General features: G+C 42.1%; 1 protein-coding gene across 1 annotated transcript in view; it reads left to right on the plus strand.

Annotated features, from left to right (window-relative positions):
- Window positions 1–26,893, plus strand: part of LOC136877309 (uncharacterized) — a 193,873-nt gene that overhangs the window by 63,884 nt on the left and 103,096 nt on the right. The window contains exon 7 of the mRNA XM_068228720.1: window positions 11,020–11,198. Within this exon, the coding sequence (XP_068084821.1) occupies window positions 11,020–11,198 (179 nt within the window). The remainder of the gene's footprint in view (window positions 1–11,019; window positions 11,199–26,893) is intronic.

Below are 26,893 nucleotides of genomic sequence, written 5' to 3' on the forward strand. Positions count from 1 at the left end.
TAAGTGCAGCCAGTATCCAGTATTCGGGAGATAGAAGGTTCGAACCCCACTATCGGCAGCCCTGAAAATGGTTTTCCGTGGTTTCCCATTTTCACACGAGGCAAATGCTGGGGCTGTACCTTAATTAAGGCCACGGCCGCTTCCTTCCCACTCCTAGCCATTTCCTGTCCCATCGTCGCCATAAGACCTATCTGTGTCGGTGCGACGTGAAGCAAAAAAAAAAAAAAAAAAGGAAAGTGAACGGTGAATCCACTGTTTATTATCCAACAGTTGCAAGAAAAAACTGGAAGAAAACGAACAGAAATATTGCGCCTTCGTGGATTTAGAAAAAGCATAACATACAGTTCCGAGAGACTTACTGGTGCCTGAGGAAACGTAAAATAGCGAGCTGTTCTTGACAGTTATCGGTACTAATAAGGCAAATAGTAGTGCACATTACAATGGTTATATGTACATAAAGTACAGAGAAAGTCAGCATGGAATCGTCACCTGGATCGTCTCCTTCAGACACAGTGTCAGCTTCATTACAGCTCACGACGATAAATACTTACACCAGGAAGTTATGATATAGAATGGTGTTTGTGGCTGAAGGTATCAGTCTCTAAATAATGCGCGCGAGAGAAGAATGTTGATCTAGAACATGCGAGCAGGAGCGCAGGCAGGTTAGCGGGGATACCGTCAGGCTGTATGGCTAAATGGTTAGCGTGCTGGCCTTTGGTAATAGGGGTCCCGGGTTCGATTTCCCGGCTGGGTCGGGTATTCTAACCATCATTGGTTAATTTCACTATTTGCTGGGTGCATGTGCTGTCTCCATCATCATTTCATCCTCATCACGACGCGCAGGTCGCCTACGAGAGTCAAATCAAAAGACCTGCACCTGGCGAGCCGAACTTGTCCTCGGACACTCCCGGCACTAAAAGCCATACGCCATTTCATATAATTTCAGCGGGGATGCCGTGAGATTAAGCTAATGAGGCCCATCCCATGCTGCAGTGACCGCAAATGTTTTGACTGCTGGGGAATTTCCGTGAATGGGCGCAAGTATAGTATGTCAGTGACCGAAATTATCCAGTGATTTTGAGGTGACCGCAAATGTTCGTGTCTGCAAGTGTTCGGACATCGATGGAAGAAAGCAGCAGTGGGCTTAAGTCAGGTACCATCCTTGTATTTGCCTGGAGGAGAAATGGGAAACCACGGTAAACTACTTCGACGATGGCTGAGGTGGGAATCGAACCCCCCCCCCCCCTTTACTCAGTTGGCCTCCTGAGGCTAAGCGCACCCCGTTCCAGCCCTCGTACCATTTTTCAAATTTCGTGGCCGAGCCGACAATCGAATCCGGGCCTCCGGGGGTGGTAGCTAACTCACACTAACCACTACACCACAGAGGCGGACGTCCTAGATCTTAATGTTTTCTAAGACAAGCATGTATCCTACCCTTAATTAATTAAGTTAGTGCCAGTTTTGTTTTCTGTCATTTTCTCTTGCCACTTTTATTTTACAATGCAGAAAAGTGCTGCTGTTCTTTGCGATGCAATCCACTCTTTATTTAATACTTTTATAATTGTATGGCATTCTTTTTCTTTCTATTTTTACTTTATATTCTCTACCCTGATCTTTAACACTAAGCGAGCCAGTCTCCCTATATGCTCGCAATATATGAGCTTCTTGCATTGATTCCTCACAAAATGAGCAACGATTTTCATCATGTTTCTTCCTTATGCCCTTATTCATACACCGGGTGGTTCACCAGCCCCTTGGAATTTAGTTTTATGCATCCCGCCGCGTTTACTTCAATCCTGAAATATATCGGTCCCTCTCCCTAAACCGTGGCAATGTAACGAGATGTGTGGTTACGGGATAAAAACCAGCAGGAATTGTGAGCGCCACTATTAATTCATTACGAGTACCCCGAATGAACCCGTACAGCGAGCACAGATACGAAGAATGGGTACTTTACAATAACAGGTCCACACACAGCCCAGGAGCAGGCATTGAATAAACTGGGAACTGCGCGTTACATGTCAAGCCTCGCAGTACCTCACAAGGCAAGAGCGCGTGGGTTATGCTCGAAGGTTCGAATCACACGCAAGTACTTCCCCCTTTTTTTAACAGTTACCTGGTACATGGTAGGTTGCATACTTGATAGTTTTCAAAGACTGATTTGTTTACTGAGCCGTATGTATCGTGACATATGGTATGGTGCCGGGTTGGACGACGATGAGGAGGTGATTGTCTGTGGCTAGGGCATAGGGAACCAGTTAGCTACGTCGCTCATATTTCAAGCTTCGTAGACCACAGGTAGAATGAAGTGTGCCCCATTGGAACGATAACAACATGCGATGGCAGTAAGCATTTAGCTGTGCGAACTCCATTCCTTCGACGCAATTCAGAACACAACACAACACAAAGCTTATCCATTGTTTATTTATTTATTTATTTATTTATTTATTTATTTATTTATCATTAGTCTGTACAGAGTTCTCCTCCATTTTCACAGACACTATACATAGGTGTACATAAATGCATGAATGAGGTTTTTTTTGAATGATTCCATGACCGAATAATATTGTCATGCATGCATGAATAAATGAATGAACACTTCCCTCCCAGTCACGGATAGCCACCAACTGAGGAGAGAGCATTCGGTTGGCAGGATAAATGCATGGATGGAATTATGCATGACTACTGCCCGGTCGTGTTATCCATCCCTGGTGAGAAAAAGGAGCCACCTTCCCAAGGATAACACGTCCGGCCCTTTCCCTTGAGGCCCAAACGGAAGACCCCACCTGATCTAATAGCTGTCAAACACTAATTTCTCACCATTCCCTAATTTCTGCGAGGCACACGTAAGCGGAAATCCCGCACCCCATGTGCCCCCCTCCCTATTCTTCTTTCTCTGTTGCATTTAGATCACTCTACATATTCGATTGGGATAGGCCCGTCCTATCCCGTCCTACTTCGGTTATAGCCTTACATAAGTGTATGAATTAATGAATGAATTAATTAATTGGCTATGATTCCCTATCTAAAATCTAAGATTATCTACATGAGTGTATGAATAAATGAATGAATTAATTAATTAATTACCAATTCCCTAACTGTATTGAGAAAACACGTATGGATGGATTTATGAATGGGTATATGGATATTCATGCATGCATGTTAGGAAAAAATACTCATCCCTCCCAGTACGGATAACCAGTAACTGGGGAGAGAGCCCTTGTTATGAATTAAATAAATGATTGAATGAATAATATATGTGGAATGAGTAGTGAATGAATGAGTGAATGTTATCAACCTACAGCCACGGATCGCCAGCAGCTGAGGATGAAACATTATATCCATTCGGCCCTGTCTCATTACAAAACAGTTTGACAGTTAATTACGTTATGGCTTACTAACATATCGACTTTACAGTGCTACATATACTAATATTCCTTTTACTACATAGCCCTATTGGCAATTTCTTAACTAAACGGTTCGCAACACAATCATCCATCCGTAATATGACCTACCCTCATTGTAGGCTCTTTCAACACTTTTCTACATGAATTTCTAATTACAATTAACAGTTTACTGAGATTACCAGGTTTATACCAGTCTTTGCTTATCATCTTAATAATCCTATAGCCATTCTCATCCTCATTTATCATATATTGTTCCTTGTTATTCAAAAATTTCCTTCTCACCGCTATGGTTTCTTTACATGATTTCAACATGTGAAATTCTTCTGTTTTCACCACAGAGAAGGCACCTTGTTGCATCTTTCACTTTAATCCATCCCCTATTCTTGTAAATTCCCATTAACCACCATATCAAACCCCTGATTTCTCTTCTATTTACACTCACAATATTTATGTTCATATCCTGCCTTATCCTAATAAATTCTGAGAGGGTCGCCTTGCTTCTGCACTCGGATTCCAACCACTGTCTTTGAATATCTCTGAGTCGTCTAATGATTAGTTTATTCGTTGATCTTTCCAACCTCTCCCAATAACTTCCATATCCCAACCTATCTAATATACTTCTGATTTTTGTTAACCAATACTCTTCCTGGATATTATCTCTCTGATGTTGATATGCGATCTGCAGAAGCTCGCCACCCTCTCTTCCTTTCAATCTCAACAGATATTTCAGAACTCTCTTAAGAACATCTACTTGGATATTTTCTTCACATATTAATCTTACTCCACAATTTGCTGTACAATTTGGTAACCCCATTACAATTTTACAGAACTTACTTATAACCTGATTCAGCATCTCACACTCTTTCTCTACACCCCATAGCTCAGCTCCATAAAGCATTCGATTTTTAACTACGGCTTGCAGGACATTTCTCTGAATCTTCTTCGCTCGTTTACAGCCTTTCTTACAGATCAGAACTTTCGTCTTGAAAATGTTGATTTTTAATGACCACGTTTTAGCAAACTCTGTCACAGCATTAATGCTCTTTTGCATGCCTCCGGCCGTTAACGTCATCAGCAGGACATCGTCCGCGAAGATTAGGCCTGGTATTTCTTGATTTACTAAAACTGGACTCATCCAGTTATCACCTCCATGTCCATTTAATATATCGTTTATAAATAACAGAAATAAAATAGGAGATAGCTTACATCCTTGTTTCAAACCCAATAAAGAATCTATTTGACCACATGCTACCCCGTCACCTACCCTTATACTGCATTGCACCCTTCGGTAAACTGCCTCCAATGCTTGTACCATCTTACTAGATACCCCTAATAGGCGTAATTTTGCGAACAATGCGCCCCCTGCTGACTGTGTCAAAAGCCTTTTCAAAATCTATAGCAGATATATATAATTTTCCTGCTTTCGGTTTTATATATTTATCTATTATTGTTTTTACAATCATGAAGTTATCTATTGTTCTTCTGCGTTTTCTGAAACCACTTTGATATTTCGAGAGGATGGAGAATTCTTCCGCCCATTTCATCAGTCTATTTGCCAGAATTCCTGTATATAATTTACTTAGGGAGTCTAATAGTGTTATACCTCTGTAGTTGTTTGGATTACTTCTCTCCCCACGCTTCTTGTAAATTGGACATATTATACCTGTCTGCCATGCCTTAGGAAACTCCAAAGAATCAAATATCCTATTGAACAATTTTACTAATATTTCCAGCATTTGTTGACTTTTTACTGCTTCTTTCCAAAATTCATTAGTTATACCACTGAAGCCCCCCGCTTTCCTACATTTGACCTTTCTAATCATTTCTAAAACCTCACATTCTGTTATTTCTTCATCTAAGCAGGGGATACAAATCTCTAAGCCCCTCGAGATATCCATACATGTTCTATTATTTATCTAAGTATCCTGTCCTCCTAGCAATTTATTAAAATAATCAATCCAGACTCCATTCTCAATTTTAACATTGGCATATTCTCTCTCACCTCTACTTATTTTGTTAATTCTATTCTATACCTTATCACTTTGATTATTCTTACAGTCTACGTTTATGAATTTTGCCTCCTCCTGTTGCCATATCCTCTTTTGCTCTACTAACAACACTTTATATTCTTTTCTTAGTTTACAATAGTGTGCCCGAACCTTAGGCTCGCCCTCTTTTCTATATGCCTTTAGGGCTCTATTCACCTCCATTTTCTTTGTTTTACACACATCATTGTACCATCTTTTCCTTTTATCTTTACTATTATTATTCTGTTTCCTTTTCACATGAGCTATAGTTTTAAAGGGTTTCTCTACCAGTTCTACCACTAAGTCCACCTTACTACTCAGTAACGGAACCCCTATTCCACTCTTAATTATCTGGAATTCTTCTCCCTTTAAATATGACTACACTTTTTGGGGTATTCTCGCACCACTTGTATTTATTGATTATCCTAATATTATCTTTTTCTGTTACAGTGTTACGTTCCTCCTGTTCTTTCTCATACACTTCTAGGGTAACAGATACCGGGGAATGACGTTATTCGGCCCATTCTAATATCTCTATTTCCTTTACCATCTCTAAAATATCTCCCGTACACACAACCAAATCAATTACACTACCTCCCTGCGCTGTAATATATGTTAGCTTTCCCGTTTCATCTCCCCGCCACCATCCATTTAGAATATATAAATTCTCTGCGGTACATAGTTCTAGTAGTTTATCCCCATATACATTACGTTCCTTATCCCGACTGTTTCTGCTACCTCTCATTGGCTCTATTCCTTCTTTACTATATGCGGGAATTGACTTTCCAATTCGTGCGTTCCAATCCCCCAACATAATGATTCCTGCTTCTTCATATTTACCTCTCATTAGGTTAATCTCCTCTATTAAATCCTCAAAAAAGTTCACATTGGTATATGGTGACCCCATCGGATGGTTATATATAAAGATTAAGCATATGTCTCTCTGTTTACTCCCTTCCAGTTTAAGTTTGATCCAAATTACATCTTGCATATCGTTAGGCAATTCTTCTATCTGACTACTAAACTCTTCCTTTATCAGAAGTGTTATTCCTCCCGGAATTCTCCCTCGAGTCCCTCGTTTTCTTTTTATTACACTTCTCGTAACATAGCCCTTCCATGTTAAAATCTTTCCTTCCGGCATCCATGTTTCTAAGAAAGCAAATATCTCAAAATTTTCCACAAGCTCAGACACTCCATCATTCCCCAGTTTACTTAATATGCCTTCTATATTTACAAAACCAATTTTCAATGCTAGTTATTTCACTTTCCTATTATCTGAGACACTACCCGTTTTACTACGTGTGTTTATTGTTTTATCAATTTGTACTATACTTCCATGAGGGGAACTATAAATTTCCCCTAACTTCTTTCCTTCCCGTTTATTACCTTTTCCATCTGAGAACACTCCCTTCTTAGCCCATAAGTCCTTCAAGCTCTGTCCCTGCTTCTTTTTCTTATCGTCCTCTGTCCTGCAGCTGCTTTTTTTCAGCTACCGGAGTAGTACACGAGCTATTACCCGGTTCCTCATCAGGTGTTAAACATTTACTTACAGGTCGTCTCTCCGTAGTAGTGGCAACGCCCTCACTGTCAGTAGGTGTCAGCAACCTTGGCGACACGAGCTCTGCTCCTGTTTCCTGCACGTCATCATTCTTTCTTCCTTGTTGCGCCGGTACCGCACTTCCTCCTCGCGCCAGGGCTTCCAGCTGGGATGGCGTGTAGTTCTTTCTCCAACCATCGCCTGTGATGAATAGTCTCTTACCTCTAATAAACGCTGTAAGGCCCTCCCTTCTTGCTCTCCCCAAGTGGAATCGTAGGATTTTCATCTCTTTCCTTTCTTCAATTCCCAGGTCTCTCTGGATCCAGACTTCCGCCCCTTTTAAATTCCTGGCATTCCGGAGAATTTGGTGGGTTTTCATTCCAGATACCAATTGTACTTTAATCGGTCTGTTCCCTTGGATCCTTCCTATTCTCTGCACGTCGTCCACATCGGATTCCGTGCAATTTACTTTCACTCCTTGTGTGAACACTTCCAACACAGCTTCTAGTAACGCCAGTTTGTCCTCGCTTCTATTGTCCTTAATCCCATGTATGACCAGACATCTGCTACGTTGGGCAAGCACTGAACTCGGATCTGCATCTCCAGCTCCCGTGTGCGCTGCTCCAATACCAGTCGGTGTTCCTTAGCAATTTTCATTTCTTCCTGGTATTTATCTAGAGATTCTTTTATACCTGCCATATCACCCCGAAGGCTGTCTTTCATATCCTGAATATCTTTATTCTGTGCCATAATGAGCTCCCTCGTTGTGTCTGTTTGGCTGCCCTCTTTTATCACCTCCTTGAGCTTAGCTATATCTTCCCAATTCAGTGGCCCAGGGTTGCTTTCCACTCCTCCAATTACTAATAACGCAGCAATCACTAACGCTGCCAGCACGATTTCAGAGTATTTTATATCACATTTTAAACCGCATACCGGATATTTTATTCGATTGTTCCATCGGCCGATGACCGCTCGGTAGAGTTCTATGCTTATTCCCATTATGCTTACGCCACAACACTCAGCACTCCGCACACACGTCTGCTTCGTTTGCAGGGCTCCAATCGACTGTGACTTATCCATTGCCTCGTGATGTATTTCAACGGCAGGTAAGTGGATATGTTACTCATCTATGGAGAAACTAGACAGAATGCATATCAGGCACAACGCCTGTACCAAGAACGCTATCCAGATACACAAGAACCGACAGGCATGACATTTCGGAGTGTGGAAAGACGTCTGCGGGATACTGCGTCCCTCAGAAGGACACGGCCTGTTCGAGATCATCCCGTGATGTCTGCTCACAATATAGTGGCTGTGTTTGATGCTATCCGGCATAATCCTCAGACTAGCACGGGCCATTGCACATTAGACTAACATCGGCCGGGCATCTGTTATGGGGATATTGCATACCCAGCGGTTTCACCCGTACCAACTGCACTTACACCAGGACCTCCATGGTTATGATTTCGAAGCCCGGGTGGCGTCAGTGCAGTATGTTGACACTGATCCTGACTTTTTAGCAATAATCTTATTTACGGACGAAGCGCGGTTCCACAAAAAAGGAACCGTTTATCGATATATTATGCATTACAGGAGTGTAGATAATTCCCATTGGGTACGACAGGCAGTTTTTCAGGTACAGTGTGGCTTGAACGTATGGTGTAACATCGGGGGTGGTCACCTCATCGGTCCCCATTTCTCTGAGGGCTATCTGACGGGAGAACGCTATCTGCAGTTTCGCCAAGATGACCTGCCATCGTTCTTGGAACATTTGCCACTCCTTGACCGCTGCAGGATGTGATTTCTACATGACGGATTTCCACCGCACGCGGCAGAGGTCATGCGGAACCATATCCAGGTGACGTATCCTGATAGACAGAAAGGGGAAGACCTATCCCCTGGCCCGCCAGATCACCTGATCTTATGCCCCCTTTTTTCTGCAGAGCCATATAAAGCAACTGGTGTATGCACAGGAGCTGCCCAATCCTGGTCACCTTAGACAGCTCATCACCGTGGCATGCCGATCCGTTTCGTCAGAGATGTTGCAACGTGCCGGACGGTCCTTACAACATTGCGCGCTGCTCTGTATCGACCACGGAGGCTAAACCACCACCCCAATAACTCTTACTTCTCTATTCGTAACCTTTCTTTCTTTCTTTCTTTCTTTCTTTCTTTCTTTCTTTAATGGCAACTTTTGCATAATTAAGCATAATTCTAACAATGTTATTAAGGTCTTATATGCTGCCATGATAATGTGCTTTCACTCTAATAGTTACTTTCTAACTTATCTTCGTTCTGAATGTCTTTATTCCAACAGTCCCCCATTCCTGTTCTGTCTAGCATCCTTTTTAATTTGCTTAGCCAGTAATCACTTTTTAAATCCTTCATCTGATGTTATTCATAGGTTTTATGGCGACGGTGAGAGAGGAGAGGGCTAGGAGTGGAAAAGAAGCGACCGTGGCCTTAATTAAGGTACAGCCCCAACATTTGCCTGGTGTGAAAATGGGAAACCACGGAAAACCATCTTCAAGGCTGTCGACAGTGGGGTTCGAACCCACTATCTTCCGAATACTGGTCGCACTTAAGCGGCTGCAGCTATCGAGCTCGGTAAGAAAAGACTAAATAAACAACTGATAGGGGATCTGCCATCTGGGTAACAGTCTAAATGATGGTAAGTGGTGATTCATTGATTTTAGTGCCTAGATCTTGTTCGTCTACCTGCTTTGACATCCTTCCAGTACCTCTTAAGGCTATCGATCAGCGTCATCCTTCGCTCTTCTGTCAGGCGCACCTGTTGTTCTCGTTCTGTTTTCTTCATATCCTTCTTCTTCTGCGTTTAGGTCTACAATGGACCACGCGGTTCTTAACTCTGGTGAGCTTGTTTCTTCTTCTTAACTCAGTATTCCTTCATTCTAGCGCTAACGATGTCTTTTCTTTCTTGAGTCCAGTTCACTCTTACTCCTGGACGCAGTGATTTAGCTGTTAGTGAATGGAGAGAATCAGATTTCTTGATCAACTTTCTGAACTTATCTCGGTTATAAATGTCAGTGTAGTCAATGTTTATGTATTGTAGGTCTTTTCGAACTAAATTCGTCCATTTGGCATTTGTAGCTTTCGCTCTACTGTAGATACAGTGTTGAAGATCCTTTATGAAGTGAGTATCTGGATGGCCATCCTGACTATGTGACCATGAAACAATAGTCTTCTCTTCCTCATAACTGTTGTAATTCACTCTGTTTAACTGTACAGTTCCGTTTTGTGCCGGATTCTGTACCCATCTCCTTCTTCGACGGGACCCATAATCCTTGTGAGGATCTTTCGCTCTTTCAGTTCCAATTTTCCCCGTTGTCCTTTCCAAATCATGTTGAGGCATTCTGAGGTGTACAGTACCGATGGTCTTACTACGGTATTGTATTGTCTAAGTTTAAGATTCAAGGAAAGGGATTTAGACTTGTATATGTTCTTACAAATATGTTAAGCTCTTTCTAATTTGGTGCATTTATCTTCATTGCAAGGTCCTCGTTGATATTTGAGTTTATGCATTCTCCAAGATATTTGAGTGAGTTGGCCTTCCGTATTATTTTATTCCCCAAAGGAATGAAGTTGGATGCTTCTGGGATGTTGGTCAGAAACTCAGTTTTGTTAGTATCGATCTTCAGCCGTACTTTAGCTGCTGTGTGTTCGGGGGAGGATAGCTGGTACGTAGCTTCTGCGAAGGCTGAGCAAGTGACTGTTAACTTACCTTTTTTTGTAGCCGATTTTTATACCACAGTTGTCAGCTAAGTGTATTCGTCCATTCCCGAATGACCTTCTCCAGCAGACAGTTAAACAGGATGGGGGACACATCATCTCCTTGTCTAACACCTGTTTTGATCTCGAAGCTTTTTGATAGTGGCCCTCTGAATTTGACTTTACTTGTTTCTTTGTTTTCTACTTATTACTGAACTAAATAGATTATCTCCATTAGGCCTACAGTTCGTGATTTGTAAGTTGATGAAAATGAATTTAAAAGCCATGACGTACCTATTTGTCTTTTCTATCTTTTCAGATCCCAGATCATACTTCCCCATTCATTCTGGCGAAAGAGCAAAGAAGAATGTTTTTCAACTTGTGAATGTAACAGTCATAAGTCACGGTCTTCCTGCAATTTCTCATATCGATGACATAATGCAATTCAGCGTTACAGAGAAAGGGTTGATTCTAAAAGCAGCGGCTGCACTTATAAAGGTAAGGATGTATTTCACCAAACACGTACGATTTACTCATATCGTCATTATCTCACATTTTGCAACTATGGCCGGGTAGAGGCAAAGTTCCTTCCTCTCCTCTTTCTTCTACAGGGTGTGCAGTACAAATTTGACATTCAATTATTTTTCACTTTTCATTACGTAGCACCGACACAGGAAGGTCTTATGGTGACGATGGGGCAGGGAAGAGCTAAGAGTGGAAAGGAAGCGACCGTTGCCTTTATTAAGGTACAGCCTCAGTCACTCGCTTGGTGCCATTTACAATTTCAAGTGGTTCTTGCGGCAGTGCAGTCTCTTCAACAGGACATCTGCGGCCTGCAGACATATCTGCACACGATGATGATGTCCGGGCGTGTGATGTAGTGGTTAGTGTGATTAGCTACCACTCCAAGAGGCCTGAGTTCGATTTCCTGCTCTGCCACTACATTTGAAAAGTGGTATGAAATCTAGGACGGGGTCCACCCATCCTCGGGAGATCAACTGAGTAAAGGGGGTTCGATTCCCTCCTCAGCCATCCTGGAAGTGCTTTTCCGTGGTTTCCAATTTCTCCTGCAGACAAATGCCGGGATGGTAACTAACCTAAGGCCACGGCCGCTTCCTTCCCTCTTCCAGGTCTACCCCTTCCAATCTTCCCCGCCCCCCACAAGGCCCCTGTTCAGCATAGCAGATGAGGCCGCTGGGCGAGGCACTGGTCCTCCTCGCCAGTTGTATCCCGACCCAAAGTCTCACGCTCCAGGGCACTGCCCTTGAGGCGGTAGAGGTGGGATCCCTCGCTGAGTCTGAGGGACAAACCAACCCTGTACGGTAAACAGATTAAGAAAGAGGAAGCTGCTGCTGCTGCTGCTGCTGATGATGATGATATGTGGGTATTTATAGTCTGGTGCAACCCTTGTAAGGCAGACCCTCCAGCCAGGAAAATTTATTACACAAAACTCCTCCTCTTAGTCTTAAAATAATGCCGACAAGTTCTCGTTCCAATTCGGGAGGTAGATCTGCTGAACTTTCAATAATAGATATTTATCTTCTACCCACAAGCTATTATTCTATCCCAATTTCCCCTCATGGTTGCTTCCCGCAATCTAATCTTCTCGGAAGACAGCGGCCAAGCCCATGTATCTATTGCGGTAAACAGCAATATCACGTTCCACTGTCTCAGTAATATACTGACCATACTTCGCGTCGTTCAACTTTTTGTGCATTGAGACTATAAACTTTTATTAATGTAAATATCAGTCTTGAAACATACATACATACATACATACTGAACCCCTTGGTCCATATGGAGGGATACCTATCTTTCTTACCTATCAGCAAAGTTCATGAGATCTGTCTCTTCGGTCGTATCGTGTTCTTCGTCACTTGCTGAGGTAAAGGTAGGGTTCAGTAATTCTAATCTATCTACTGGAATGAAAGGACTGTTTAAAAGATTCCTATTTATTCAGGAAAATTCTGAAGCAATCTAATATGTCAACGGTATCATAGACGTCAACTGTGTCCACTGGACACCACAATCATTTTTAACATAAAGGTCAGAACACTGGTGTGAGACTTTAACGTAACTGCCTGATGGGCATTCTTACTAGAAACCATTGTCTCAATTATTAATCATTTAAGAAAGGAAAGTCTGGAAATCCTTAAATTCGGCTTCCATGTGAGACCACATGTACCATCATAGTGATTCGTTATGGTCCAGCCCTCGTAACACGAACTCTGGACTCTGGGTATAATTAAGGCAGTCCAATTGGTGTGTGCCACACAGTGGTTCTACGGCATGGACCCTTAATTGAATCGATGTGACCTGCGTCTATGTCATGGACCGACATCTAATCTTCTAAGTTACTTTAAAGTCATTGTGGATGATGACCGCAAGGAAATGATGCTACAATGGCATATGGCCCTAATCCAAGTCACTGAGGTTGATGACCCCCTGACCATCCAAGTTTCTAGGCTGAAGGCTAAACACGATTAAGTTACATCGGTTGATGACCAAAGTTTCCACTTTACTATCCCCAGCACATTCACTGCTCAATCAATCAAAGTTCATTAATTACAACAATAGCAATGCTCACAAACTTTGTGGCAGTAAAATCCATTTCCTTCGGATATGTCCCCTTAATCGTTACTTTATATTTTAATATTCCCCCAGAAAAACGAACTAAAATTTCCAGAATGCATCTTCAAGTTATTCGCTTGATTAAAGTTATTTCAAATGCGGTTTCACTGAATTTAATAATTAAATAAATTTAAATGATTTAACGAAATGTTAAAGAACAGTAAATTTTATCTCCGCGGACTCTGGTTTCATCTCAAATTCCTACGCAGCTGTGATGTGAATTCAATCTAGTGATATTTATCTGGCTGGAAAAGAATTGTTACATAATTCATGTCCAGTTATATATCTTGTCTCATGATTTCACACTTTAAAATCTAATCTAGTCCTAACCGTTATTAACACTTGGATATCCTAATAATCTACGTACAAACCAAACAACTCGCCATATAATTACGATGTCATATCTCGTCATACCATTTATGAATTTTGCACACCCCTCACAGACAAACCAATCATCACGACCATCGCTCTATATTTTGGACAACCCTGAATTTGGTTACTCTGTTCCTTATACTCGAAGTTCATGGTTTCAAATGTTCATTACGTCCCCAATTAAACAAATCTTACAGTATTTCACAATACTCAGATCATTACCGGCTATGAATTTCAACTAAATCCAGCATTTTAACGTTTTCCCCGGCCGAGAATACAGTACAATCTCAATTCCACGCCTGTCCCGTTATCACAGCTGAGGCCTCTCGTCCCCAAGTTCGCGTGGCAGTTACATGAAACACCTGGTTTATTCCAGTTGACTGGCTTCTCAAAATGCTCACTTTAAACTCTGCCGACAAAATTAAACAAATACGATATTCTGACCAACAAAATGCACAGATTAAGCTTCAAGATGCCCATACTAATTATACGCGTCGCCAATTAATACCGCTATGGATTTCTATAAATTTCTTTCCATTCCCAACATTATAAAATATACCTCTGGCTATCGTGTCCCGGATTCAATGACAGGACTCTAACCTGATTCGCACATCTCATCTCAACTCATATAAAACATTCCTCGGGCTTCCGTGTCCCGGCTTCAATGACAGGTCCAACCTGATTCACAAATCTCATATCAACAAAACTAACCTCTGTTTCCCAGCTCCACAATTGTCATCGACAAAGAACTGGAATAAAATCCTCACTAGAAATCTCGACGTCTAATATCGCGCAATGCATTAATCATGAATAACTTCGCATAAAGGATATCGTAGTTAATAACTTGATTTTTACGAGAAAATGACTGAAACATTCTACTAGATCTTTTTATTGTCAGTCAGACACAGTTTAAAATGGGCCTAGAAAAACGTTTCTCTCCGTGACCAAATTCATCACCCTAGATTCTCACCCGACAGCGCGCTTCCACTCGATTGAAAATGAGTGACCATGGATTCCTATATTATTAACGTCAAATTGCAGACAGGGAAAATTTACGTCGACTGAACATCTTAATTTGGCATCACAAATATATAGGCAGTACACTCACACGGATGACGATCTACATTGGACGTGATATCACTTCGAAACCCTATTCAATAACTTTTTACAACATTATACGGCACTCGCAAGACTTCAAAAATTTATCCAAGTGGTAGTAGGGGTGACCACTGCGTCGTATATCCCCATTCAAATACACTTTTAGAGATCATGAGACAAGATATAAGAGGTAGTAAGATGGAAAGTCACCTACCTCATGTAGTCACACCATTGTTCGTCATAGGGCTCACCTGCGACCCTGGCATTTTATTTAGCCATTTTTACATTCATGGCTTTACAAACCATTTTTTATATTTCTTCAGGTTTCCTGGAATAAAGCATTAAAAAAAAGAAAATACCCTTCACTTGTTTGCTGAGCTCACACGATGGACTATAATATTATTTCCGCACACGAATTACTTAATCACATTAGAATTTATTCAGTACTTTGACCGTCCTATCTGGTACAATTATTTCACTCAAGAAAACTATCTCCTCATGGAGACAAGACCTAGCCACAATGGCTAAAATCTGCAGTTGAACTCAGTTTACTTTCGTTTGGTTTGATTTCGCAGAGCAGCTCAACAATTTTTCGTCCGCTTTGTATCACAAATGCCGGAGAAGGAGACTTCGTCATGGCGTCCCTTCGTATTTATAGCAGTTACCCCCTCTCTTGGGATATCTCCCTTTGACGCCAAGAAAATTTCTATAAATTTTCTGACTTACCTAAACTGCAATTTCAAGAGTTTTGAAAGTGACTACATGCTTGCTACATTTCTAGCGGTAGTGTTCATGGACATTTAAAATGTATACGGATTCGATTTGTGAGATGATTGACCTCCTTTGATAGGCACTATATTTTTGACTTGGCTTGGATCACGCTATGTACACGCGCTTTGAAATAGTTCACAAAAATGACTTGAGATTCTTCCGCCGTCGACACGTGTGGCTGACGTCACGTATCCCAGAGCGTGGGACCGAAGGTAATCACCCCCTCGTCACGTGTCAAATCCATGCTATCAAGAATCCAACTTTTAAATGATTCTTAATTTATGCATAATGTTCTTAGGGCACAAAGGTCATGGGTTCAATACGTACATACATACATACATACATACATACATACATACATACATACATACTGTATCAGTAAAAGTGCCCGACTTTAAGATTTATTTTTAGCGCAAGCATGGAATAGTTCTCAGGGCTAAACTGGATGAATAATAGCTAGGGATTGGTACAGGAGGCAGGGTCCTACCTACAAGAAAAATTTGAATCTGATTTGATGAGAGTTTATTCATATAATGCATGTTAAATTGCACATCACCTCTTGGTAGATAGGGGTTGTCTTCCACATTGTCCTTTAAATGGCCCGGGTCTCCAGCTCACCAGGCCGCACCGGCTGGAACACGTTCCAGAAGATGCCCAAGTACTCCATCAAGCTGCGGACGGACCATCCAGGTTGGCTGCACGGAATACGCCTCAAGTTCCCGATGCTCGTAATGATCTCCGCTGGTTCCTGACGATGTTGAGGGTAGTCACATTACCCAAGTACAATGAGGTTGATAGAATCAGTGCAAACTCCGAAAATGTGCTCTTCGTCACTCGCAGAATAAATCAAAGTTCATGAAAACCTTGAGTAATGAGTTTTCTCACCACTAGTAAAATCACGAGACAAAGTTCATAAAGACTTTCAAGAATCCACTCTTTAACACTCATGGAAATGGCAAGTCCGTGGTCGTGAAGACTTTTAATGTTATAGTTCATCAATGAAAAATAATTACAAGTCGTTAAGTAATCACTGGCAAAGATCACAAGTCTCTGCTCATGGAAACTTCGAATAAATTTTGAGTTCATTACTCGTGAATATTACAAGTCTTTGAATAATCACTGGCGAAAAGGTAGAGTCCATCACTGCTAACTATGACAAGTCTTTGAATAATCACTGGCGAAAAGTTAAAGTCCATCACTGGTAAAGATTACAAGTCTTTGAATAATCACTGGCGAAAAGTTAAAGTCCAACACTGGTAAATATGACAAGTCTTATTGGCGAAAAATTAGAGTTCAACACTCGTAAATACTTAGAAAAATTCAGAGTTCCTCAACACTCGTAAATATTGCAAGTCCCAATTTTAAAAACTTAGAAAAATTCAAAGTTCCTCAATGAGATTATAACCACACGAAGATAGCTTTCCGACGATAAGGGCAGCGAGTAGGGCCACGTTAACTACTCGACTGTCACTGATAGACTGAGATATCAGGCTATATTGAGCCCTCCTTATATTTGGTTTGGGACATTACGTCACATATGCCGTGAAGCTGGTTATCTCCTGAATCCCTCGGCGGATTTTCTTGAAATTCAAGCATTGCGACGTTTATGTAATTCCCTTTAAAATGACATGTTGATCAAGTCGCTACCCCAATTATTATAGGAGTTTTACATTTTTTCTCCATCGAATGTTCCGGAAGGTGTGGCGCTTGAACCTGGAACCTACGAGTTCAGGCTAGCTGCACGTGGCATGACAGGCGGGTGATCTAACTAGCCCCTGCGGCTACGTCACGCGTACAGCTGTTCTCAGCTTGCTTGCTCGTCCTGCTGAACGTAAACAAACCAGGCTTGCACGGAGTAATACGCGTGGTGATAAAATACGATCAACTCTCAAAAAATGCATGTACAGGTCGTAACCGGTACAATACATACATACATACATACAAACATACATCATTATAGACCGTTATGCCTTTCGGCGTTCAGTCAGCACGCCTCTGTGCATTTACTAAATGTCGCCACAATTCTCTATTTGCAACTAGTGCTGTGGCCTCATTTATGTCTATACCTTTTGCTCTTAAATCGTTAGAAACTGAGTCTAACCATCGTCTTCTGTTTTTGCTATTTGCTTTACGTCGCACCGACACAGATAGGTCTTATGGCGACGATAGCACAGGAAAGGCCTAGGAATGGGAAGGAAGTGGTTGTGGCCTTAATTAAGGTACAGCCCTAGCATTTGCCTGATGTGAAAATGGGAAACCACGTAAAACCATCTTCAGGGTTGCCGATAGTGGGGTTCGAATCCACTATCTCCCGGATGCGAGCTCACAGCTTCGCGCTCCTATCCGTGTGGCCAACTCGCCCGGTCATCGTCTTCTTGGTCTCCCTCTACTTCTCTTACCCACCATAACAGAGTCCATTATTCTCTTAGGTAAACTATCCTCCTCCATTCGCCTCACATGACCACACCATCGAAGATGGTTTATGCATACAGCATCATCCATCGAGTTCATCCCTAACTTAGCCTTTATATCCTCATTCCGAGTACCCTCCTGCCATTGTTCCCACCCCTTTGCACCAGCAATCAATCTCGCTACATTCATGTCTGTTAATTCTAACTTGTGAATAAGATATCCTGAGTCCAGCCAGCTTTCGCTCCCGTAAAGCAAAGTTGGTCTGAAAACAGACCGATGTAAAGATAGTTTCGTCCGTGAGCTGACTTTCTTTTTACAGAATACTGTTGATAGCAACTGCGAGCTCACTGCATTAGCTTTACTGCACCTTGATTCAATCTCTTACTATATTACCATTCTGGGAGAACACACATCCTAAATACTTGAAATTATCTACCTGTTCCAGCATTGTATCACCAATCTGTGAGTCAATTCTGTTGAATTCCTTACCTACTGACATCAAATTAGTCTTCGATTTCGTACCATACTCATTGCACCAATTTTCAAGTTGTAAGATATTAGACTGCAGGCTTTCAGCACAATCTGCCATTATGACGAAGTCGTCAACATAGGTCAGACTGCTTACTCTATTTCCACCTAACTGAATCCCTCCCTGCCATTTTATACCGTTCAACAGATGATACATGTAAACTACGAACAACAAAGGGGAAATATTACAGCCTTGTCTAACCCCTGTAAGCACCCTGAACTAAGAACTCATTCTACCATCAATTCTCACTGCAGCCCAATTGTCAACATAAATGCCTTTGATTGATTTTAATAATCTACCCTTGATCCCGTAGTCCCCCATTAGATTGAACACCTTTTCCCTCGGTACCCTGTAATTTGCTTCCTCTAGATCTACGAAACATAAACACAACTGTCTATTCCTCTCGTAGCATTTTTCAATTACCTAGCGTACACTGAAAATCTGATCCTAACAGCCCCTCTGTGGTCTGAAACCACACTGGTTTTCATCCGAATTCCTCTCAACGACTGATCGCACCCTCCCTTCCAAGATGCCAGTTAATACTTTGCCTGGTATACTAATCAATGAGATACTCCGATAGTTGTTGCAATCCTTCCTGTTCCCTTGCTTATAGGTAGGTGTAATTACTGCTCTTGTCCAATCTGAAGGTACCTTACCATTCATCCCTGTCTTCCCACTATACTTCACAATTTCAGGTCTAATTTCATCTATTCCTGCTGTTTTATGACAATATAGTTTACTTACCATCCTTTCCACAACCTCAAGCGTAATTTCACCAACATCATTTTCCTCATCCCCATGAGCTCCGTTGTTCGCGACACCACCATGAAGATTTCCTTTTACGTTGAGAAGATTTTCGAAATATTCCCTCCACCTGTCCGGTGATTCCCTGGGGTCTATTATTAGTTCACCTGAATTGCCCGAAACACTGTTCATTTCTTTTTCCCTCCCTTCCTAAGATTCTTATAACTGTCCAGATAGGTTTCCCTGCTGCTTGACCGAGCCTTTCCAGGTTATTACCAAAATCTTCCCACGACTTCTTTTTTGATCCAACAACTATCTGTTTCGCTCTGCTTCTTTCATCTATGTACAATTCTCTGTCTGCATCAGTCCTTGTTTGGAGCCATTTCGGATACGCCTTCTTTTTACGTTTGCAAGCTGCTCTCACTTCATCATTCCACCAATCTGTCCGTTTTTTGCCATCTTTATACTCAGCTGTTCCTAGGCATTCCCTTGCTGTTGCTACTACAGCATCTCTGCATGCCACCCATTGTCTTTCTCTATCCTGAACCTGCTTACTGTCCACTGTTCGGAACTTCTCACTAATCCTATCCATGTACTTCTGTCTAATTTCCTCGTCCAGGAGATTTTCTACCTTTATTCGTTTTCAAACAGATCTCACTTTCTCTATCCTAGGCCTAGGGATACTTAGTTCACTACAGATCAGATAGTGATCTGTTTCATCAAAAAATCCCCGAAAAACCGTACATTACTAATAGATTTCTTGATTTCGAAGTCGGTTAAGATATAGTCTATTATGAATCTGATAACCCTACCCTCCCAGGTGTAGCGTTGAATAGCCTTATGCTTGAAGAATGTATTCGTAACAGCTAAACCCATACTAGCACAGAAGTCCAGCAGACGCCTCCCATTCCTATTAGCTTCCATATCTTCCAGACATTTACCAATCATCCTTTCGTATCCTTCAGTTCTATTTCCAGCTCTCGCATTGAAATCGCCAAATAGCACTATCCTACCCTTGCTGTTGACCCTGACTGCGATGTCACTCAATGCTTCATAAAACTTGTGAACTTCATCCTCATTTGCACATTCACATGGTGAACACACAGAGACAATTCTCGTCCTAATTCCTCCAGCAGCCAAATCTACCCACATCATTCGCTTATTTACATGCCTAATAGAAACTATGTTGCGTGCAATGGTATTCCTGATGAACAAGCCTACCTCAGACTCTGCCCTTCTCTTTTGAACACCCATAAAGTATACTTTATAATCTCCTCTCTCTTCCCCGTTATCTCCCTTAGGGGTACATCCAGATGCATCCTCTGCTCACTCAGCCAGTTCTATATTTTTTCTTCCACAAGTTCCGTTAATATTGAAGCTCCCCATCGAATTCTATTTCGTTTGCTAAGTTGTTTCCAAGGAGTCCCTCGCCTGTCAAATGGGAGTGGGACTCCGTTACTCCCATAGATCCGAGGCTTTCTTAAAATGTTCTGAGCTCAGTAAATTCATGAAGCAGGATACTACCCTACTTACACATAGTCCAAGTAAGGATCTCTCCTCTAGCAGGTTAGGGACTACTGGTAGATTGTATAACCCTAGCCGCCTGGGCACAAGGAAGGCCATGACTCAGATTATGTCCGAGATGTCCACTCCTATTCCGTAGCAACTGGTATCCCTACTCTCATGACTACTTACCAGGCCACTCAGCCGTTGCCCAGGGTTCACGAACTAGGACGTGACTACAGTAACACACACCATGAACCATATAAGTCTTTAAATAAAATATTAATACATATGCTACTTTAATAAAATAAAATAAATTCACACGGGTTTACATAAATGAACCACCTAACAAACCAGTCGAAATCATGAAGTGATCCAATCTTAGCAACTTCGCCGTGTTAGATTCTCTACGACGTGCAAGTTAAATGGCTTAAAATAATACGTTCTGTATGTAAGCAAAGTATGCTATTTAACTGTAAAATATGCGCACTTCATGTAAGATATGTTACATGTACGATTTCTTTCTTTCTGAATCTGCTTACCCTCCAGGGTTGGTTGTTCCCTCGGACTCAGCGAAGGATACCACCTCTACCACCTCAAGGGCAGTGTCCTGGATCGTGAGACATAGAGTCGGGGGGCACAACTGGGGAGAATGACCAGTAACTAGCCCAGGCGGCCTTACCTGCTATGTTGAACAGGTACCTTGGTGGGGGATGGGAATATTGGAAGGGATAGACAAAGAAGAGGGAAGGAAGCGGCCGTGGCCTTAAGTTAGGTACCATCCCGACATTTGCCTGGAGGAGAAGTTGGGAAACCACGGAAAACCACTTCCAGGATGGCTGAGTGGGAATCGAACCCACCTCTACTCAGTTGACCTCCCGAGGTTGAGTGGACTCCGTTCCAGCCCTCGTACTATTTTTCAAATTTCGTGGCAGAGCCGGGAATCGTACCCGAGCCTCCGGGGGTGGCAGCTAATCATACTAACTACTACACCACAGAGGCGGACTTGTAAGATTTCTAACACAGAAAATATGTGAAGGCATTTGAAATAACAGAAAAATGACGGTCCAGCACGCAAAATATCCACTGCTGCTATATCTTCCTCAACTCCCTGTTCACAACTGAGAGGAGAGAGACAGGGATGGATTACACTTGAATCCTCTAGTTTCAAAACCCCCTAAAGACCATTTTTTTAAAAATTGAGATAAGCATAGCAGTAGATTTCCAAGGATGAATTCGATCGGTTGGTGAACCTCTGAATCTCAAAACTCGGTAAGTTACATAGAACGAGCTACTTGAAAATCACTCTTAAATTCAAAATCCTCTATATCCACCAACAGTTACGTTCAAAAGCCTCTATGTGTATCAACCAATGAGAAATTTCAGATATATTGAGGAATAAGAATGATGTCACTTGTTTAGCAGTGCAGCCAACTCTTGCGATTTTCTCTTAAGTACAGATTTTCGTATACTAATGGACCCGAATGAAGACAAAACAGTGTGATTGTCAGAGGATAATTTGAACGTATTCACGGGGATTTTGATTAGAGTAAAAGGCTTATTCACTGGAGAAAGGACAAGTTGTCCGTTCTTTCTACCTCGGATAGGAGAATTCTAAAGCAGTATGTTGGCAATATGCGTTTCTCTGATAGTAGGTGGCTACCTAGTGCATTAAGGGGAAAGCGATTTGTTGTCCATTTCCTTGGCATCATTTATTGAAAAATGAGGGACGAAACTTTTCTTGTTGCTAAAGCAACTCCAGGAAGAGGGCGAAAAAGGTTGCGGCAGGTGGATACTTGGAAAAGGTCTAGGGAAAAGCGAGAAAGGTGAATCATATTAAAGTATTATTGAAGTGCTTATAGTTACATTGTTGACTGTGATTTAGAAGTTTTTATTCATGATCACTAGGCCAAGAATGGAAAACAGTTGTATAAAATGAGATTCAGTGATCTTATATTGTTTAACACCATTTTCGTGACAAGAGCTGAAGTAAAGTGAGTTAGTTTCAAAGTGCTCCATATCCAGTAGTATTCATGATTATGAGTTTCGAAATCCCCTATGTTAGTATTTGAGATTCAAAACCCCCTACGTTCATATTTAACACTGATTTTACTGCATATTAATATCTCTTAATGCATTTTATATAACTTATAATTGCTTCTGGATCCTCTTTGCATGTTTAGATAACACAAATTGTTCAATAACATTTCAAGAATAACCTGTCAAAGAAAATGTCTCTTCCTGAACAATTTATAGAAGTGGATATAGAGGATTTTGAATCTAGAGGATTCACTTAACTTTGCACTCACCCAGACAGTAGTGAGTGGAATGGATCCATCTATGGTTCACCTTCCCCTTAAATACATCTTATATCTTAAATGGGTAAAAAACTGGCCCGGAAAATATTTACATTAGGACTGACACGGATTGACCGTCTTTAATGAATCTCACAGAAGATACTGGAAATGGCCTCATGTGATGAAATTAAAAACTTAGGGTCGAAAAGTCGTGACTCCCCTTCACTCAGAAACCACCAGCAGAACTCAACACGCGAAGGTTCGCCTGGACGCTTTAACGCAAGCACAACAGTAAATTTGTAAGGATACAGATGCAGGTCCTCTTTGATAATGTTTCGACACGACAATCTCTTAATTCTCACTTGCACAGACAAACGGCGCTGAGATTTCGTTGGACTTTGTTCCAGGCTTTCCTTCACTGTCTGGTGTTCGAACTCTTTTCGGATAGTTACGGTTTCTGTTCTCTACAGAGCCCGTTTGACGCCATTTTGCCACTAAGTTTTGAACTGCAGACTTTGCTGGAGATTTTTCTAAAACACTTCCAGTCTTAAAAAGTTCCGCACAGGTTTTCCACGAATCGTGCTTCACATAACACTCGACAATGAACATGCGCTGTTTGATCGTGAGCACCATTTTGTGTTACTTTCAACTGGTCACTAAACACGTTTGCTCCTCTCACTCACCCCCACCAAAAGTATGATCATTGGAGGAGGAGGTATAAAATGTCGTATTAATACAGTTACTCCCATAAATATTCGGTCAGTCTGATTTTTCACACACTTTTATTGGGTCGTTATTCTTACACTATAGTGATAACGTTTAATACAACGAAACATGTAGGAAAACATAGTAACACGTTCTACAAACATTGTGATGTAATTCAAAATCTTCTGACAGTCATTAGTACGCCATCTGTCGTACATTAAATAAAAGCAATAATTCCAGTGCCACCTCAAAAATATTCGGCCACTATAATAAAAGCAACATAAACTCGCATAATTCACAACAATGTTACACATTTAGTACTTTGTAGATCCACCTTGATGTTTTAGGACCTATTCCAGTCGATTCGGCGTACTGGCGATAACTTTCTTGATATAATCAGGGCTTAATGCCGCCCATTCTTGTAGCAGTCTCCTCTTCAACTCTGAAGGAACTTGGCCGCCGCAATTGCAGAGCTGCCTTCATTCGACTCCATACCTTCTCGATGGGGTTCAGGTCGGGTGATTGTGGTGGAGTTTCAGGACCTTCGGGCAGCTGTACAACAGCCACTCCCTAACAAGTTACGACTTGTGCTTGAGGTCGATATCTTGGTAGAACTTGAACGTACACTGTATACCAAGTTGTTCCGCAAATTGTCGCAAATTGTTTTTGAGGATAGCCAAATACCCCCCTTTTTGTCAAAGTATCTTCAATGAAACTCAGTGCACCAACCCCGTTCGATGCTACACATCCCTACACGATTGCTCTTCCTCCACAATTTTTTTACCGTTGCTTGTAAATTGCTTGTTCTCAGTTCCTCGTGACGTTTCCGCCACACAAATTGCTTTCCATCGGACCTGAAGACGTTGAATTTTGACTCATCAACAAATAACATCCTCCCACCAAGCACTTGGTTTGCGTACGAAGGTTTTTGCGAACTCTAGCCGCTTGTTTTTATTTACTGCACTAATGCATGGTTTCTTCCTAGCTCTTCTCCGAAAGAACTCATTCCTTCACAGTGCTCTTCGCAAGGTATCAGTACCCACTTTCTTTCCACACTCCTCTAAAACAGCTGCTGCCAGTTTCGGAGCACTAATTTTCGGATTTAGTTTTCCACTCTGAAGTACAACCGCTCCTCTCGTTGTGTCAGCCTTCTTGCTCGTCTTTTTATATCTCCAATTGTTGTTCTGGTTATGTTAAGCATCTGCGATATCTTTCTATGCAATTTACCTCGAGCACGATGGAATATCACGAGCTGGCGTTCTTCAAAAGTGGTATTGTGTTGTCTTTTGCATCCCGTTTGATACCATTCCGCAACACTGCAGCAAATGATTTCTGCACGGCGTGTCTTACGGCACCGCACTCCTGAACTGAACGTTTTGCAACGCTATCTGCCGTGTCTCTGTCAATGAACACAACGGCAATCCCGGCCTCTTCGGGTGACCGAATATATTTGAGGCGTGTCATTTCACCCATGTCCACTATGTCCTTTCTTTTACAGCATACCGTACATCAATGTTCCGTGATTCCTCTTCGGCCTAAGCAACCAAATGTAGTTTCATAACTTGGACACTTTGGTTTCACATTCGGCTCATGGGTGCGTTATTGTCATCACTTTTTCGCGGATTTTATCAGTGGCCGAATATTTATGGGAGTGACTGTATATAGCATAAAAAAAGCAAAGTTATCTTCGTACAGGCCATGAAGACCCTGGGAGGGGTGGAAGATAAAGCCTTCCACCATCCTTAACCTCGGCACTTGGTGCGGTAGAGTGTTTAGCTCAGAGCCACTTAAACGCCCAAAATCTCACGCGTGCAAACTGAGGCGCAGAGTCCCCGTGCATAGTTCCGGTGTCTTATGAAGTCCATGCCACGCTGCATCGCCGCCATCATCAGGGCGAAAAAGTGTGCTACAGACTACTATTCAGATTCTCTAATTCACTTGCTCACCACCGTATATTATAATGAGATAATAATCAGAAATAGCCTCCGTGGCTCAGACGGCAGCGCGTTGGCCTCTCACCGCCAGATACCGTGGTTCAAATCCCGGTGACTCCATGTGAGATTTGTGCTGGACAAAGCGGAGGCGGGACAGGTTTTTTCCGGGTACTCCGGTTTTCCCTGTCATCTTTCATTCCAGCAACACTCTCCATTATCATTTCGTAGCATTTATCACTCATTAATAAATCACCTTGGGAGTGGCTACCCCATTGTAATAACAGCCTATATATGTTTCATTCATTACATCCCTGACCCGGTCAATGACTGGAAAACATGTTGTAGGTTTTCATTTTTCATTTTCAATAATCAGAAATATAATTCCGGATACTTGGCTGAATTGTTGGAGTAGAGGCCTTCTATTCACGAGTGTCGCGTTCGATTCCCGGCCAGATCGAGGTGTTTTAGTTTCAGCGGTTAATTCCCATAGCCCGGGGACTGGGTGTTTGGGCTGTCCGCAACATTCCTGCAACTCGCACATTACATCATTTTTTTGTTTTTTACAAATTGCTTTACGTCGGACCGACACGGATAGGTCTTATGGCGACGATGGGATAGGAAAGGGCTAGGAGTGGGAAGGAAGCGGCTGGCCTTAATCAAGGCACAGCTCCAGCCAGCATTTCTTTGAGTGAAAATGGGAAACCGTGAAAAATCACCTTCAGGGCTACCGACAGTGGAGTTCGAACCCATTATTTCCCGAATGCAAGCTGACAGGTACGTGACCCAAACAACGCCGCCACTCGCTCGGTCACTTTACATGAAAACCTTTGTTATTGTTCTTACGTCCCACCAAATACTTTTGATGGTTTTCGGAGACGACGAGGTGCTGGAATTTTGTCCCGCAGGAGTTCTTTTACGTGCCAATAAATCTACCGACACGAGGCTGACGTATTTGGCACCTTCAAATACCACAGGACTGAGCCAGTATCGAACCTGCCAACTTGGGGTCAGAAGGCCAGCGCCGCACCGTCTGACGCACTCAGTCCCGCTGCATGAAAACCATCTCCCACCATAATAACATGCAGTTTCCTATACACTGCGGATATCGCCCACCCTCGTCGGAGGGTCTGCCTTACAAGGCTAGCAATAGCCGAACACAATTATAGCTATATTATATAAGAAATATAAATTTTTCAG

This window comes from Anabrus simplex, chromosome 7 (genome assembly GCF_040414725.1).
Source record: "Anabrus simplex isolate iqAnaSimp1 chromosome 7, ASM4041472v1, whole genome shotgun sequence".
NCBI lineage: Eukaryota > Metazoa > Arthropoda > Insecta > Orthoptera > Tettigoniidae > Anabrus > Anabrus simplex.